The sequence below is a fragment of the Lathyrus oleraceus genome, chromosome 2, assembly GCF_024323335.1.
Source record: "Lathyrus oleraceus cultivar Zhongwan6 chromosome 2, CAAS_Psat_ZW6_1.0, whole genome shotgun sequence".
NCBI classification, from domain to species: Eukaryota; Viridiplantae; Streptophyta; class Magnoliopsida; order Fabales; family Fabaceae; genus Lathyrus; species Lathyrus oleraceus.
The window spans coordinates 461709305-461727725 of NC_066580.1; the positions used below are offsets into that span (position 1 = coordinate 461709305).

At 30.2% G+C, this 18421-nt stretch overlaps 1 protein-coding gene across 1 annotated transcript; it reads right to left on the minus strand.

The window, feature by feature from the left end:
- Positions 1–11741: 11741 nt before the first annotated feature.
- On the minus strand, positions 11742–13715 carry LOC127123741 (uncharacterized). Its single transcript, XM_051053940.1, has 3 exons — positions 13415–13715; positions 12910–13008; positions 11742–12856 (listed from the first exon to the last, which is right to left on the minus strand). Exons 1-3 carry the CDS (start codon positions 13713–13715, stop codon positions 11742–11744), a joined length of 1515 nt encoding a protein of 504 aa, XP_050909897.1.
- Between the last annotated feature and the right edge of the window lie 4706 nt (positions 13716–18421).

Sequence of the window (18421 nt, forward strand, 5' to 3'; positions counted from 1 at the left end):
ATAAGTTAGTCTATAAGGATTTAGTAATAGGTTTACCAAACTTACATTTTGAAAAACATGGGTTATGCGATGCATGCCAAAAGGGTAAATAAGTAAAAACATCTTTTAAATATAAAAATATTCTTTTTACAAATAGGCTTTTAGAACTGTTGCATGTGGATTTTTTTGACTCATCTAAAACCATGAGTTTTGATGGGGATTATTACGCCCTTGTAGTTGTGGATGACTAATCTTGCAATATATGGATGATTTTATTATCTCATAAAAGAAATGTGTTTTTTGCATTTCATAAATGAGCCAAAGGTTGTCTAAAATGAGAAAGTACTAAACATTGCATCGATCTGAAGTAATCCTGGCAGTGAATTTCAAAATGTGGATTTCGAGAACTATTATAATGATAATAGAATTCAACATACCTTTTATGCACCATGGACTCCTAACAAAATGGGCTAGTGGAACAGAAAAGTAGATCTCTTGAAGAGCTAGAGGATGATGCTCAATGAGACTAACCTTCCTAAGTACTTTTGGGCTGATGCGGTAAGCAGTGCTTGCTATATTATGAATTATGTCTTGATAAGACCGATTCTAAAACATATGTTCTATGAGTTATACAAAGGAAGGAAGCCTAATATTTTTCACCTTCATGTGATCCAATATAAATATTTTATTCTCAATAACAGGGAAGATAATCTTAGAAAATTTGACGCTAAAGTTGATGAAGGTCTTTTTTTAGGATATTATAGTTCTAGAAAGCTTTTAGAATTTTAAATAAAAGAACAATGTCTATAGAATAATCAGTTCATGTTACCTTTGATGACTCTAACCCAAAGTCAGTAGATGTAGTTATTTTTTAGTGTGTATGTATGTTGGAGAAATTCAAAACAAGATAAGTATAAAAATAAAATTCAAATAGAAGATCACCAAAATGAAGATTCAAATATCGATAATTAGAATCTTCCCAAATAATGGAGGAATTCAAAAGATCTTCCAATCGAGAATGTTATTGGAGATATTTTTAAGGGGGTCACAAACAGACAGTCCCTTAGCCGGGTATGTAACCTTATGGAATTTGTTTTTCAAATTGATCCAAAGAATGTCAATGAATCTCTCATTGATGAGTATTGGTATTTTGCTATGCAAGAAGAGTTAAATCAATTCAAGAGAAATAATTTGAGAACTTGATCCCAAACCTTCATCTAATATAGTGATTAGAGTCAAATGGGTGTTTTGCAAAAAGATTTATGAAGATGGAGATATTTTAATAAATAAATAAATAATCTTTGCAAAAGGGTACAATCAATAGAAAGGCATAAATTTCGATGAAATTTATGCTTATTTCGCTAGATTAGAGGCCAAAAGGATGAATTTAGCCTTCCCATACATTTTAAATTTTAAACTTTTCTAAAAGGATGTAAAGAGTTTGTTTTTGAATAGTTATATCCAAGAGGAAGTGTATGTTGATCAATCTCTTAGTATTCTAAATTATTCTTTTCTTGATCATGTCTTCAAGCTAAAAAAGGCTATATATCGTTTAAGACAAGCCCTCGAGCTTTGAACAAACGTTTGAGAAAGTTTCTTATTGAAAACAATTTTAAAAGAGGGAAGCTTTACAAAACATCTTCCTAAAGAAAATTTATTTTACATAAGAACTGGGTTAGGTATCCTAAATAAACCATGCATGTATTAATTTTTTAGTTGTGTATTTTCATTCTGCTTGTTCCGTTTCTCATATTGATATATGTGATCTATGTGCTTGTGCTATTTATTTACTCGCCTTTTTGATAATGCTAAAAGGGGAGAAATGCACTATTATGGGGAGTAGAGTATACTCTTTTTATATGTGAGGGGATTTTAACCACTCTAAATCTTTATCTATCGTTTCTATTTTTTTCAACCTCCATGAGAGATGTGTTGTCATCATCAAAACTAGGGAGAATATAAATCTATATGCTATGGATGTATAACCGTCAATTGATTTGGATGATTACAAATTTCAAGCACTTTTTAAAGATGATAACTCCATAAATCAAATGAATTCTTTAATGTTGGTAGTTCTTTTTTAAGAGCTCTTTGTGACAAATGACAAATGGAACATTGATTGCAATTGTTTAGTAAGATCCTAATGATGAAATATGATCAAGAAGATACCTCAAGGATCATCAGTCAGATAATTCAAAGATCCAGTTGAAGTTCTAATCAATTATTGAATCAATAAGATGATCTTGAATTCTTAAAGAGAGAAATTGTGAAAACTCGTGTGGTCCTACACTTAGTGTCTTAGAGTGATCAGTTTGAATTACAAAAAGGTCAAGAGTAATTCTTGAGGTACTAAGAAAATCATACACACACACACAGACACACACAAACAGACATACACACACACACACACACATACACACACACACACGCGCACGCGCACACACACATAAAATATTTTTAAACCCTCTAATTTTATTTTTAAAAAACTTCTAAAAATCTATCAAGGCAAGTATGAAATTGATTAATAAATGTTTCTAATCAAATAGGAAATTCAACTCACTACCTAATCGATTAAGGACTTGATCTAATAGATTAAAGCAAGGAGGAAGACCTTCTAATCAATTAGAAAAGCTATTAATTGATTAATTCATTTAGGTATTTTATATTCTCCTTTTCTGAAGTAGGGTTTCCACCTTTTGAAGTATTTTTAAGCAATTAAAACATGATTTAATTTATTAAATTATTTAACTTTTCCCATGAGTCATTTCCTTTTTTATAACTTTTTTTCTATATAAAAGAGGTTTCTCCTAATTTATTTTACACTATATTTCTAAATAGAAACATGTCTATCTTTATTCTACTATCTTTGTTTTTGAAATTGCTTTTTTGCTAGATTTGTTATAGTACTGAAACACTGAAAGTCCTTCCGAGAGTTGTGTATAACTGGTAATGTACTCAATCTGTTTTATTTAAGTGTGCAATTATCTTATGTAATATCTTTGTAAAGGATTTTAAAGTTGCAAGATAAATGTGACAAAAAAAGCTTGGGTGAAAAGTTCTTGAGCTAACCCTATGTAGAAGTTTGTCTGTTTTTTGTTGAAGGTTCATAGGGTGATCCTTTAAAAGCTCAAGTGTGATTTTAGTAGAACTCTCAAGAAAAAATTCTTGGAAACAAGAGTATGCCAAGTGGTTATGTCATATATATATATATATATATATATATATATATATATATATATATATATATATATATATATATATATATATATATATATATATATATATATATATATATATATATATATATATATATATATATATATATATAATGCACCCTCTCTATCTTTTCACTCTTTATTTTTCGTTAGTTTTTTACTATTTTGTATCTCTCTTATTCTCTATCTTTTTTCTATCTTATTAATATTTTGAATATCAAATTTTATCCCTCTTGTGTTTGAAATCACTTGGTAAACATGACAAATATTAATTGGTTAAAGTTATAAGAGAAGGTTGCAGGATCGATATTTATTATGGATCAGAAAAGGAGATTTATCATATTCTGGACTTAGCATCTCTGAAGACGGTTTAGAATAAATTGAAGATTTAGGATATGTCTTAGACGTTGATAATTTCCCCCCGCAAAATAATGGTTATACAACCTAAAGCAGTGGCTATACAGTCTAAAGACGTTGGATCAAACTAAATTCTTTGTTGCACCTGTATATGCAAGTAAACCTCATGTGATCAAAGGCAGTTATGAAATGAACTTACCAATCTTCAACATGGCAATTTTGTCCCTTCGTTCATGCTAGGTAATTTTAATGCAGTTATTGGTTCCCATGAGAAATTTTGCAAATGCCTTCAAGCAAAACATCCACCAATGAGTTTCTTAGTTGGACACATCAAAGTGAGAACATGCATCTTGACACAAATGGTAGCTATTAGGAGGCCGACCCGCACACCTGCCAAAATATGGTGGATTGGGTTGGAATTTTGTGTCCGTCTGCCCGTTCAGTTCACATCACTTTAAGTCCTCCAGCCTAGTTATCAAGTACTCAAAATATTTATTTTGGTTGGTTGAAGGTTAATACTTGACCTACAATTTTGAAACTCTTGTTAATGGTTCTATTTTAGGTGAAAGTTCTCAATGGCTTTAGAATGTTAGTTGCCATTTTATGCTTTCTAATTGTTGGTTTGATGCGTTTTAATTGAAATGCAAAAAAAAACCTTTTAATTTATTAAAAAAATCTATAAAAATAGGCGAGCAAGCCCGTCAACCCGTCACCTTGGCGATGCGAGCTAGATTTTTAAGCTTGATTTCACTTGACGGACATGCCCCCTCCCCCCACACTCTTTTTTTGGCGGGCTTAAGGAGGGGTAGGATGGACAAACCGTATTTCCATCCCTTGTAGCTATTGCACTTTGACCAATGGGAGTAAAATTGTGTTTATCTTATGTTAGGCTTGATAGAGCCATTTATAATCAGAATTGGATAAATAATTGGAACATATACAATTGTTCCATTTTGATCAAGAATCAGTTATACCATTACCCTATTGTTCTCCATTGTGAAATTTTTTGTTTTACTTGGCTAGGAAATTCAAATTTATGAAGGTTTGAACTATAGATGATATATGCATACAACTTATCGTTGATAATTGGAATACCTGTGTGGTTGGTTGCCCTTAGTTTATTTTATCTTCTAAGTTTAGATCTCTTAAACCTATTCTTAAGAAATGGAACAAAGAGATATTTGATAATATTCATCTTAAAGTCACTCAAACTACCGATGAAGTTAACAAAATATAAAGTTTGCTAAACGGTGTGGGTTACAATGATGATCTTGGATTTGAGGAAAAAAGTTCTCAACTTTTGTTAGATAAGGCATTGCATATGCATGACCAATTTTTGAGGAACTGGGTAAGAAATAAGCGGTTTAAGGATGGATATAAGAATACAACATTTTTTTACAACAATCAAATTGCTAGTAAGAAAATTACTAGACTGAAGCATGCCAAAATTTTTTAGAGGAGGGTATTAAATTAGATATTCATTTTATTAACTTCCCACAATTATAACTCATGTGGATAATGAATATCTCACTAGAATTCCCTAGTCATAGGAAATTAAGAATGCAATGCATAATATTGATGGTAATTCTGCTTCAAGTCTTGATAACTTTGGGGGATGTTTTTTCCCATGCCTATTGGGATATGGTAGCAACCAGTAAGATCAATTTAGTGAATCAATTCTTTGAATAAGGTTAGATCCTTCCCAATCTTAAATCAATCAATGTGACTTTGATACCTAAATAACATGGATCAAATTGTATAGAGCGATATATACCTATTGCACTTGAAATTTTTTAATTCAATATAATCACTAAGATCATTGCGTACAGGTTGGTCATCTTATCTCCTAAAATTGTTTCCTAACACCAAAGAGGCTTCATTAGGGGCAAACATATTTTTATGAGTACATTTGGATTACTTCAGAAGCCATTAATATGTTGGACAAGAAATCCTTTTGAGGTAGTACAACTTTGGAGATACAAATCAGAAAATTCTTTGATACTTTAGACTGACAATGTCTTATTAAATTTATTGTTCAATTTGGTTTTTATTAAAAGTTTTACGATTGGATACTCACAATTCTACACTCACGAAAATTATCAATTGTGATAAATAGAAAAGCTGTAGGATTCTTTTCTTGCTCTAGAGGAGTGAGGCAATGGGATCCTCTATCTCCCTTGCTCTTATGCATGGTTGAAGAGGAACTTTGTAGGCCGTTATTTATGTTGGTGGATCAGGGTAAGTTAACATGTATATTATTTGGTAAGACAGTTATTCCTAGAAAGACTTTTTTTTTGCATATGAACTTATGATATTTTTCAAAGCTACCAGGAAAAATGCTCAAGTCATCAACCATTTCCTTTAAGAATATGGTCAAAATTCTGGTCAACATATCAACCATACTAAATATAAGCTTTATGGTGGATGTACTATAGGATATAGACAGAGGCACATTGTTGATATTCTTGGATTCGCTGTGAGGCAGACACCATTTAATTATCTTGGAGTTCTTATATTCAAAGGGAAACCTAGAACTCATCATCTATAGATCATAGTAGATAGAGTATTGGCCAAGATAGATACATGTAAGGGTCGCCTTATTTCTATAATGGATATGTTCAATTGGTTCAGTGAGTCATATAAGGCATACTTTTGTACAATCTTAGGATTTATGAATGACCAATCAATCTTTTTAAGAAACTAGATTCTTGCATTATAACTTTTGTATGGACAAGTAGCATAGACAATAGAAAGATGATTACTATATTTTGGAAGGTTATTTTCTCATATTTGTCTAAAAAAGGGTTTGGTCTGAGAGACAATAAAATAAGCTGGTTGTTTATCGGTTTGTTGGAAGATAATGACTATCAATAATCAATGGTCTTATATGCTTATTAGTAGATACTTTAGGCACAAAAATCGTCATGAATCACATTTCTTTTTCAATATGGTTTGTCATTAAGAATTATTTTTCCTTTCTAGAGGAACATAGTAAATGGTAAAAATTGGTAATGGGAAGAACATTAATTTTTGGGCTAATAATTGGTTAGGATACAAAATTAAATATTTACATCTAATATTATTAGTGGATATTCAACTTATACAAATTGCTAAGGTCAATTTAACTATCCAAGACATTAAATGGAACATTCCTCATGGCTTGTCCATTTTGACTCCTCAATTTGTTGAATGCATTTTGAATATTAACTTGTCATTTAATAATACTATAGCTAATAAACTCATTTGGACATAATCCATAAATGGTGATCTACATTTTAAAGATGTCTACAATTGTATCATGAGATATCAATTGTGCCTTATTGAAAAAATAAACTCATTTGGCATCCCTACATACCTTCTCCTAAATCATTAGTAACTTGAAAAATAATGCATAATGTTAGTGCAACATAAAACAATCTAATTCGAAGGGGGTGCATATGGTTTCAAGGTGTTCTCTCCGCAACCATGATATGGAAATTGTAGACCAAATATTTTAAAAATTTCACAAAATTAAGAAACGTAATTAATGTTGTATATGAAAAAGAGAAATTATATTTGACTTTACACTATTGTTTTTTATTTATTATAGATGAAAAAGAAATTTAAAGAATTAAAAAAATAAATAATAAATGATAGATGATATATTGAAAAAAAAGTGTTATTAAGTTGCATTATTGAAACTGTAAAGTACTTCTTCCGATTTTATATATAAGAGAATTTATAAAAAAAATCCACTCTTTAAAAAAATGTTTGAATATATTTAATTTTTACATTCTTTTTAATTTTATTTCTTTTTTTCCTATGAAAATAGTTATAAACATAAAAACGTAAAAATATAAGGGTATTTTCAGAATAATAACGTTGAATGTAATAACTATAAATAATTTTTGCTTATATTTAAGATTATTTAAATTTTTTGTTTGTTTAGAGGTAACTTATAATTTAAGATAAATTTTCATTTTTAATATTCAAATTACTATTATTTGTTGGAAGAAATTTTTATTATAAAATATTTGAATATTATGTGACTTATTTTTTCAAAATAATATTTTTGTAAGAGACACAACACATATTCACACAAAACTTAAAATAATAGATAAATAAGTTCTCTCAATTATAAATATTTAAGTAATGATATTTTCAATGTAAGAATATTATCTATACTAATATTTTTCATAATTTTTTCATTGCAATGAAGAAAAACAGGTACAAATCTGAAATGAGTAATGATGGTGGTGAGATCAGAGAAGAAGGCAATATGATCATTTGATAAGACGTCTTGCTTGTGTCTGTTGGACCCAAGCCAACGTCACCTTAACCCGACACACATATTTATTTTGGTAAACCTTGTTTTTTCGTACCAATCCGTGGCTAATAATTATTGGCTTGGAGAAATATCGAATCCAATGGTATAAAGTGTTTCCTATATTAAGAACCATCACAGTGTATCTGCGTCAATGTCATCAAACGTCAGACACACGATCATACACGCCAAGTTAACCCATCATCAATCATCACTAGTCAAACACCATTTTCTCTCTCATGCATTTTTTGCATGCAAAAGTGATTAAGTTAAGGTGTTCTCCAATTGATTTGATAATTGGAATTTTGATATAGTATTTTTATTTATTTTTTTTTATTTTTTTTTTTTAATTTTAATCATTCTATTTTAAAATCTAATTTATTGATTACTCTACATTAATTTTTTCAGGATCTTAATCTTCCATTTTATTTGTGTAATAACTAAATTGATGATGTGAAAGAGGTTATATGACATAGTTAAATATTCACATTATATATAATTATTTTTTTATTTTAATAATGATATAAATTATTATATTTATTAAAAAAAATCATCATATATTTTTAAAAACAATTATTTTTTATTCTAATAATAAAATAAATTATTATATTTGAAAATAAAATAAATTAAAATAAATTAAACTACCAAAAATAATAATATTAAATGAGTGAAGATCCATTTTGTCCCATCATAAAAATTATATAACCAAAATTAATCATAAAAAAAAATACAGTCATATGTATTATCTATGTCACATACATTTTTTAATAATTACGTGGACAATTATTTTAGATTTTATTTTTTATTTTTCATTTTTTAAAGACTAACTTTATTTTAAAAATTTCAATTTTATTTTTAGACAATTCAAATTTAAAAATATAAAAAAAACCAAAATTTATTATATTTTGAATTTAAAACAAAAAACATAAATCCATGGAGTCTCAAACCCAAGTTCCTTCGGATTAAATGATACTAACTTTACCACTAAATCAATTAGTTTCTGTTGTTAATATTTTTATACTTAACTTAATAATTCATAATAAATATTTACTTATTTACTTATTTTAAGTAACACAAATAAATATTTGCTTATTTCAAATTAAATAGTAATAATCAATTAAATTTAACAGTACTTTAATTAATTAAAGTTAAATAATAAATTAACTTTTTAAAGTATTAATTAATTAAAATCAAATAATGATCGATTAGTTTAATAGTAATTCAATTAAATATTAATCAATTTATTTTTATCTGACTTATTATTTTTAGGATTTACATTTTATTATTTTTTTTTAAATTTGTGTATTATTTTAATTTTTTAATATTTTTAATCAATTTATTAATTTAAATTTGGATTTTTTTTTTTAAAATAATCAACTTTTTCAAAAATAATTCCAAAATAACAAAAATTTTAATTTTGTTTTCCAAAATAACCACATTTAAAAGAGGATGCGTCAGATGAACCGGTGCATCCCATAAGGATCAAGAGGAGGCGACAATGGCATGGGCACCTGCATTGGTAGCCTCATGAGGAGGCGTCAATGCCTCTGGCGTCTGTATGGTGTCTTAAGAGGAGACGCCAATGCCTCTAGCGCCTGCGTGTCTTGACATGTTATGCGCCTAGCCTCTTGGCGTATGCATTTTATATCTCCTCTCTATAAATACCTCGCCTTGGACGCAATATTTTTCACACAAAATCTTCCCCTACTACCATATTTTCTTTCATTCAACTCCATTCTCCTTCAAGTTTTTGTGTTTTAACCATGTTTGAATACATTCATAAGCGAAATGTCGATTTAATATTTTCCATCGTTGCGTCTCCGATAAAGATTCGACTCTGGAATATAGATTCGTTTGAACGTCTTAATCGGACGTTGAACAATTGGTTAGATGGAGAAATTGGAGATGGTGAAAGGATTAGAAGAATACAATTACTTGTGTCCATGTTCAACCAAAATGGAGAAGTGCGTGAATGGGTGGATATTAAGACTGACCGGGACGTTCGTAGGACGATGTATTACATGTTCAAAATTGTTTTGATGGTTGTAATCGCCTATTTATTGTATTGAAGTTGTTTTAATTGTTTGTATTGTTGTTTATGTAATGATATTTTCTCACAAACTTATAATATGAAATAAAGTTAGTTTTTCATATATTGCAACAAAGGTACATTTGAATTTATCTGGTTGTGCTTGTTCCAACACTAGGACAGTTAGTACGATTGTGACCTGACTGACGACATGAACTACATAATATAACCATTTTGTTCGTCGTATCGATTTCGGTTCGAATTCGGGTGCTGTTTGAGCGATCATTTTTCTTCCTTTGCATAACTTCGTTGTGCCAGATGATGTCCCCTTGATATTCTGCCCAGTAATCCTCTTTTGTCACTACGGAAAAACTAATTTTATAAACATTTGATAGACTGATGACTTTGTAAACTTCAGATAGCAAGTAGGATGGATCCCTTCTAACCTTTGAGCATGCCGCAATGACATGGGAGCAGGGCGTACGAAAGGCTTGAAACTTTTTGCAATCACATCAATCTCTATCTAGTTCGACTCTGTATTGTCCCATCGGCATGCCCTCATTGTGATCCATGGACTCGACAACACTATACCAACCTTTAGTGCGGTCAAACACCGTGACCACATGTGTGTTTGCTTTGGCGGCTTCATGTCTAATGAATTTCATTGAAGCATCACTGAACAACTGCCTAGATTGCAACACTGAACTCCATTTGGAGGGTCTGATCTCAAACAGCGTCCCTAACCTGAAATATGTTGCCTGCATCAAAGTGGTTATAGGTAGGTTACAGATGCCTTTGAAGATAAAGTTCATTGATTCCACAAGATTTGTTGTCATGTGGCCCCAACATTGATCGTTGTCGTATGCCCTAGTCCACTTCTCCAATGGAATACTATCGATCCACCGTACTGCATCTTTGTTTGACAATCTTATTTCGTCACGGTAGTGTTTGAAAGAAGGTTCTGATAATGCATAACCTGCATTGACAACCTTCTTCCGCAACGTCTTATCTTTGATTTCCCACATGAAATTCTGAGCAATATGTCTAATACAAAAGACATGCGTCGAAGGAGGATTATGCCAACCATTATCAATGTTATTATATGGACTAATGATTGAAGGGTGTCTGTCGGAGATCAAACATAAGTTAGACTGAGGTGCAACGTGCAATCGAAGATTTCTTAGGAAAAAACTCCACCCCTTAGCAGTCTCCCCTTCAACAAGGGCAAAGGCGATTGGAAAAATGTTGTTGTTATCATCTTGTACCACTGCCATCAGTAACGTTCATTTGTATTTCTCGTACAACCATGTACCATCAATTTGTATAATTGGTTTACAGAAAGAAAAACCTACTCCCTCTGGCCTTATTTATAAGCAAAAGTCTTTAAAATTTTTGGCCTTAAATATAAGCAAAAGTCAATATATTATACTCTATTAAATACTTTATTCCAAAAATACCCTTTGTCTAATATCAATAAAAGTAAAAATGCACATTTTATGTGCAGTAATGTACTCATGTTAATTTTGTCTTTCGAGGAATATTACTCTTGTCTTATTATGCATATTTTCCTTTTATTTTAGTACTTCATATTTCATTTTAAATTATTTGAAACTGTACTACTGCATTTTAAATCATTCTTCAATTTTTTAATATAAAAAAATCGTAGGAGTACTACTCAATTTTATATTTGAACTAATTTCATATATTTTATATCAATTTTTTTCACTTAAAATATAATTAGAAAACAAGTGCTAGTAGTTATAATAACTCATGCAATTCAACTTTTTCATAATATAAAAATTTCTATCACATTTGTTTAGCCAATATTATATAAATATTCATAAGTTTTTTGAACTAATTATCTATCACATTTGAGTCGAATGGGTAGCCTTCCTTGAGTAAACAATACATCTTTTTTCATATGAGAAATTTTATAATCATTAGATCCTTTCCTCTTCATAATTTCAACCATACACGATTGAAGTGTAAGAAAATTCTTTTTTGAACTTTTGATATCAAAAGACTCATAAGCATTTTCTACGACTTGAATAAGCTCATCAACTGAATTAACCACTTTTTTCTGTTGCAATGATTGCATGATACTAAAGAAATCTAAACCCAAAACATTTAAATCGGGAGAATTAGGTGGTTGACAAGTCAAACGAATGTCAAAACCTCCTTCAGAAGCTGCTACACGAAATTCTTCATCATCTAAAGAAACATGATACGGTGCATTATCTTGCTGAATAAAAATTGTCTCACATGCATGCTCTCGTGGCCATTTTTCTTTGATGGCTGGTAAGATCTTGTTTATTAAAAACATTCGACTGACATCTTTAGTGATAAAAGTAATTGGTTTTGTTTCAAGTGTCCCTGCTGATTGATTGACACTTGACCTTCTTGCCAGCACTTTATCGACTAGGGGAAACCCACCAATTTTTCCAGTGAACGTCACATTATCTTCATCATCAAATATGGGTCTAGCTACCGCTACTAAAAACATGACCTTTTGAATATAATTTTTGTTTCTGCAAGTCCTATATAGATCATCCTCATTTGCAAGAAGGTAATAATTTGTTGAATTTTTTGACATATAAAACCACTTTTCATCTATGTGCACAATGTTATACATGGATTTAAAAATTGGATCATGAGAAATGGTAGTCTCCTCAAGCATACTCAAGCAGAATCTAAGACGTTGTTTCATATTATCATCCTTCATATGTGGCTTCAATGCGCTTGAATTTTTACGCAATACCTCTTCACTCACATATTTTTCCAATATTAACTTGCTTCTAATACCTAAAGCTTTTGCTAAAGATCGAAAAGTGCTACGCTTAGGTAACGAAATATCACGAATTTTTTCAAAGTCTATCTCAACTCTTTTACGACCATAATTTTTTGTTTTCTTGTGGCATGCATCACCTGTTTCATTAATCTGTCTCCAAATCCGATAAATAACATCGGTAGAGACTGAATAAGAGGAAGCAACTTTTTTAACAATTCCAGATTAAGTTTTCCTTCACAGCTTGAATTTATCAATATTTCAGAAATAATTTTCCGCTGCGTGTTGTCCAAAAAAGAACGTTTCTTTTTCAATGGTTGTGTTTCATTAACAACATTTCCTATTCAAAAAAATTGAATTATTATAAATTAAAAAGAAAGCATAATTACAAATCAATAAAACAAATATTAACTTTTTTATGTGAGTTTATAACAATAACTCAATTACTAAAAATAAAACAATTTTCTTATTATGGCAATAAATCAAATAGTGTAATTTAATATGGCAAGAATCGAAACATTATAAATATAGTAGGCATAAAACAATTGTATGTCTTTATTTTTATTGAAACAATGAATAGGTAATATACCGTATATATGAAAAGAAATTCAACGTCCAAAATAAAAATAGAAAATATACCGTATAAATAGAAACATAAAAGTATAGTAAGTGAAATAACAACTAGTGGAATAATATAACATCTTTCTTTAAAATAGCTCATGACAATAAAAACATAGGAAAATTACCTGTTGTCTCATTTAGAGAGATATCAATATGGTTGATTATGTGACTGGTAGAAGAATGAGTTCCAACCTCATTTTCATGAAAAACGTCTTCATATGATAGACCAACATTCATCAAATCATCTCTATATTCTTCTTCTGCTACTTCATATGAATGATTCACATTTAAATTAACATTAGATTCTTCCTCATATGAAGGATACACATTCAAGTCAACGTACGAGGGATTTACATTCAACTCAACATTAGTTATTTCTTCTTCTTCATATGATAAGTATAAATTTAAATCAATATCAAGAGGCATTTTCATACACTCAAAAAAAATCACATTCATTTAGTGTTAGTTTTAATCTAAAATGTATAGAAAATCAAGTAGAAAATTAAGGAGCGAAGTGTGAAAATTAAACCGGAAAATATTACCACAAAAAATTTCGTTTACAAAATTTAAATTAATGTGCAAAAGTTTTAAGAATATAAAAAGGTATAGAAAGTGTGATAAAGTTGAAATTAATACAAATGACATTTTTTTAATGTTCTGACCATATAAAAAAATAATTTATTATTATGAGTGCTGCTATTAATTGTTACTACTACTGTCAATCCAATCATGAATAACATATTACCAAGGAAACGTGGGCACCATATCCCATGCTTCATTTAATTCTGATTGGGGATAATTTTGTCCATCTAACTTAATTTTCTCACAAAACTAAAATTTCTTAATAAGTGTGAAAATAGGAAAAATTGCTTATAAATCAGGTCGGAGGGAGTATGATGATGCATGGTTGATACGCCTAGAATAGACGGTGGAATATTCCATTTCGAACAACACACGTCCCGTCTGGTGTATACGCGCCCCTTCACTACAAATACTCCTAGGCGCCAAGAGGAAGGGCGCCTCTTCCTTGCGTGTGAATGTCACATGCATGCGCCTAAGACTATTGCTACTCTATTTTGCCATGCATGCAACCAATCACAACAAATGTAGGTTGCAAACCTAGTAAGACTCCCTCATCTATAAATAGGCTTCAAATCACAATATCAAATCATCTCCAACACTAATCATCTATACTCTTTTATTACCATACTCTTTCTCTGCCACACTTAAGCTCTGCAACATCAAATTATGTCTCTGTTGACTATGGGTGATAAACACTCGAGAATATCTCGACATTTGTATGTTATCACTCTCTCTTTACTTATTCCATTTTTAAGTCGTATACCTTCATTATCTATGTTTGTATTATATATTACTTCTTCTTATTGTATTTCTTACTTATGTGTTATTAGGACCCAAAGTGTTTTCAATGATGTGTACATGAATATGTATCCCACGGTCCTTTAATAGAACCATATATTAGAGGGTGTGGATTTAGAAATCTCCTCAACATTGTCTCATACTCGGTGGACTACAAGTTCATTCTTGCTTTGTTGGAGAGGTGGAGACCCGAGACCCACACATTTCACCTTCTTATCGGTGAGTGTACCGTCACACTTGAGGACGTATACATGTTGTTGGGTCTCCGTATAAATGGTAAGGCCGTGAATGGTAGAGTAAACCAGGACAACTCTATCTGCAATGAATTATTGGATGCCCATTTGTGTGACGACCAAATTGAGGGAGAGTCATCCGGTCAAGTAAGGGGGCAAGGTATAAATTTAAAATACCTTAAACAATATTATGCGAGTATAATATTGTTCGAAGAATTAATCGAGTACGATAAAATAATTAAAGCTCGGTATTATATTATGATTTTATTTGGTAATTTTTTATTTCTGGAAAGTACAAGTAATTCAGTAAATATTATGTATTTACCGTTGTTACGCAACATTAATAAGGTAAGCACATATAGTTGGGGTGCAGCTGTGTTGGCCCATTTATATAGTGCAATGTGTAAAACTGCAAAAAAGAAAATTTGTACATTTTTTTCATGTGCATATTTGCTACAAGCATGAGGTTGGTCAAGAATGCCGTCACTCGCCCCGATAAACGAGAACCCATTCATGTTGCCGTTTGCAAAAAAGTAAGTGTAACACTTTACCATTTAATTAGTTATATTTTATATTACAATTCGGCATGCAACAACAGATTCCAGAACCTCCCACGTGTTTGGAGAATTGGCATAAAAAACGAGTTGATGCCCAATGGGATTATTCCGACTGAGAGACTTTGCAAAAGAGATGTGTCGTCAATGGAGGAATTGACGACAACACATATTAAAAGAACCAGTCATACATGATGCTAGACCAACTCAATAATATATGGCATGGTTTAGGTCGATAACAACTCAGTAATTTGTATCTGAGCCACGATATTTGATGGATCTACGCCAACTAGCTTCGTCATCGTACCACCAACAACAAGTCCCCGTCCAACACCAATGTTAAACCACCCAAACCCAACGACCAACCTCACAACATCAACCTACCACATATGCACAACAACCAAACACCCAACTTCGCAACTCATTCATACCATCCACCCAACAACCAAACACCCAACGTCGCAACCCATTCATGTCACCCACCCAACCACAAAACCAAGAATCAAACCCTACCCACCAACAATCATATGCTTCAACCATAACCGTCTATAGCCCAGATGATTCATATAGGTCACTTCATCGTAGCCCCCCACCAATGACCACTCAAATATCCCATCACCAAAACACACAACTATAATTTAACTATAGTACGACCCGAGAACAATTGCTTCGTTTTCAAAACGATTCAATGTCCCAATTTGGGCAACTATACCGTCCATAATCCACCCAACCCCATCGACCTAACTACGATGGTATGGGCACCGAACTCCATTGCGAAACCGCCATTAGTCAGAGCCCCTCCGGATATTGGGAACAAATGATGACACATCTATCAAATATCACTGGAACTTCTGTCGAACCTTCACACCGGCCATCATTCGATCAGGTCAGCACATAAAGATCCCCAAACACCTCAGGAAAATCGTGGGAGACCTCAAAGACAAACTAATGCACCTGAATGTGGAACAGGGGGACGTTTCGATCGGGCCGGTCATTAAATTTTTGTCAATCCCATGTAATATTTATTATATCATGAATACATTTTTTTGGAATTATTTTTTATTATTTGATAAATAAAAAAAATAATAAAAAAAATACAAGGGTGTATGCGCCAGATGAATTGCCGCATACACCACAATCATCATGCAGGCGCCAGAGGCATTGACGCCTCCTCATGAGGCCCAATGCAGGCGCCAAGGGCATTGACGCCTCCTCATGAGGCTACCAATGCAGGCGCCATTGCCATTGGCGCCTCCTCTTGATCCTTAAGGGATGTGTTGGTTCATCTGGCACATCCTCTTTTAAATGTGGTTATTTTGAATTTTTTTTGAAAATTTTGTTATTTTGGAATTATTTTTGAAAAAGTTGATTATTTAAAAAAAAATCATAAATTTGTGTATTATTTTTAAATTTGTGTAATATTTCTAATGACGAGTAATTAACTTAATAATTCAGAATAAATATTTATTCATATACTTATTTCAAATAACACACAAATAAATATTTATTTATTTCAAATAATATTTATCTATGTATTATTTAAAATAAGTAAATATTTATTTTTTGTTCTAAATTCAATTTTTTTAATATTATTACAAATCATAAGAATTATTTGTCACCAATTTACATTGATCTGGTGGACATAGTAAGAAAAACATATAAATTAAAACATAAAATATAAATGAGCTATCCACATGATTATTAAAAAATACATGTGGCATAAATAATACATATGACAATTCTGTTACAGTTTAAAACTAAAAAACAAATCAATTAGAAAAAAATATTAAAAGGACTGATATGATCCGATTAAATTTTGACAAAGATTAAATATGATTTTTTTCTCGAAGATTAATTTGTTTTTTTTAGCTTTTGTGAAAAACAAAATGGGTTTCACTCATATTAATATAAACACAATTACATTTGAATTATCATAAATTTAATTTAATTATCTAAATTGATTATGTAATAAGATTTACATAAGATGGAAAACTAAGAAAGTTAAGCTCACAATATCGAACACATTTATTTATAAAAATCTGGATTTTTTTTAAGTTGGAAAAATCTGAAATTTTTAATTACTAAATAAAGTTATTGAAGAAAAATCTGATTTTTTTTTCTTAAGTGCCAAAAATATAAAACGTTTAATTACTAAATAAGATTATAAAGAAAAATCTTGCAAAATCTCAATCGTGTTTTTGAGTTATATCATCATTATTAATTTGTAGAAATTAGAAATTTTTCCTTCTACGTTTTAGTTAACTGAGAGGTGAGATAAGGTTGAAAATTGAAAACCTTTTTCATTGAAGCAAAAAGGAAACTCCTTAGATCTACAACAAATGACACTAAAATAAATAAATATAAAATAAAATTTAAATAAATAAGAATGTATCTTTAAATATTTATGATATTTAAATATTTATGATATTTTATAAATATATATAGCTTACCAATGTTTTAAAAATCAAATTGAACATTAAATCGATGAAACTCCGTATCAAAGTTCAATCGATTCAACCAATTCAACTGCATTTGAACATTATATAAATAAAAAAAATTAATAATTAAAAAACATAATAAATGACATTAAAATAAATAACTGTAAAATAAAATTTAAATAAATAAGAATGCATCTTTAAATATTTATGATATTTAAATATTTATGATATTTTATAAATATATATAGATTACCAATGTTTTAAAAATCAAATTGAACATTAAATGAATGAAACTTCGTATTAAAGTTCAATCGATTCAACCAATTCAACTACATTTGAACCGGATATAAATAAAAAAATTAAGAATTAAAAAACATAATAAATGACATTAAAATAAATAAATGTAAAATAAAATTTAAATAAATAAGAATGCATCTTTAAATATTTATGATATTTTATAAATATATATAGATTACTAATGTTTTAAAAATCAAATTGGACATTAAATCGATGAAACTCCGTATCAA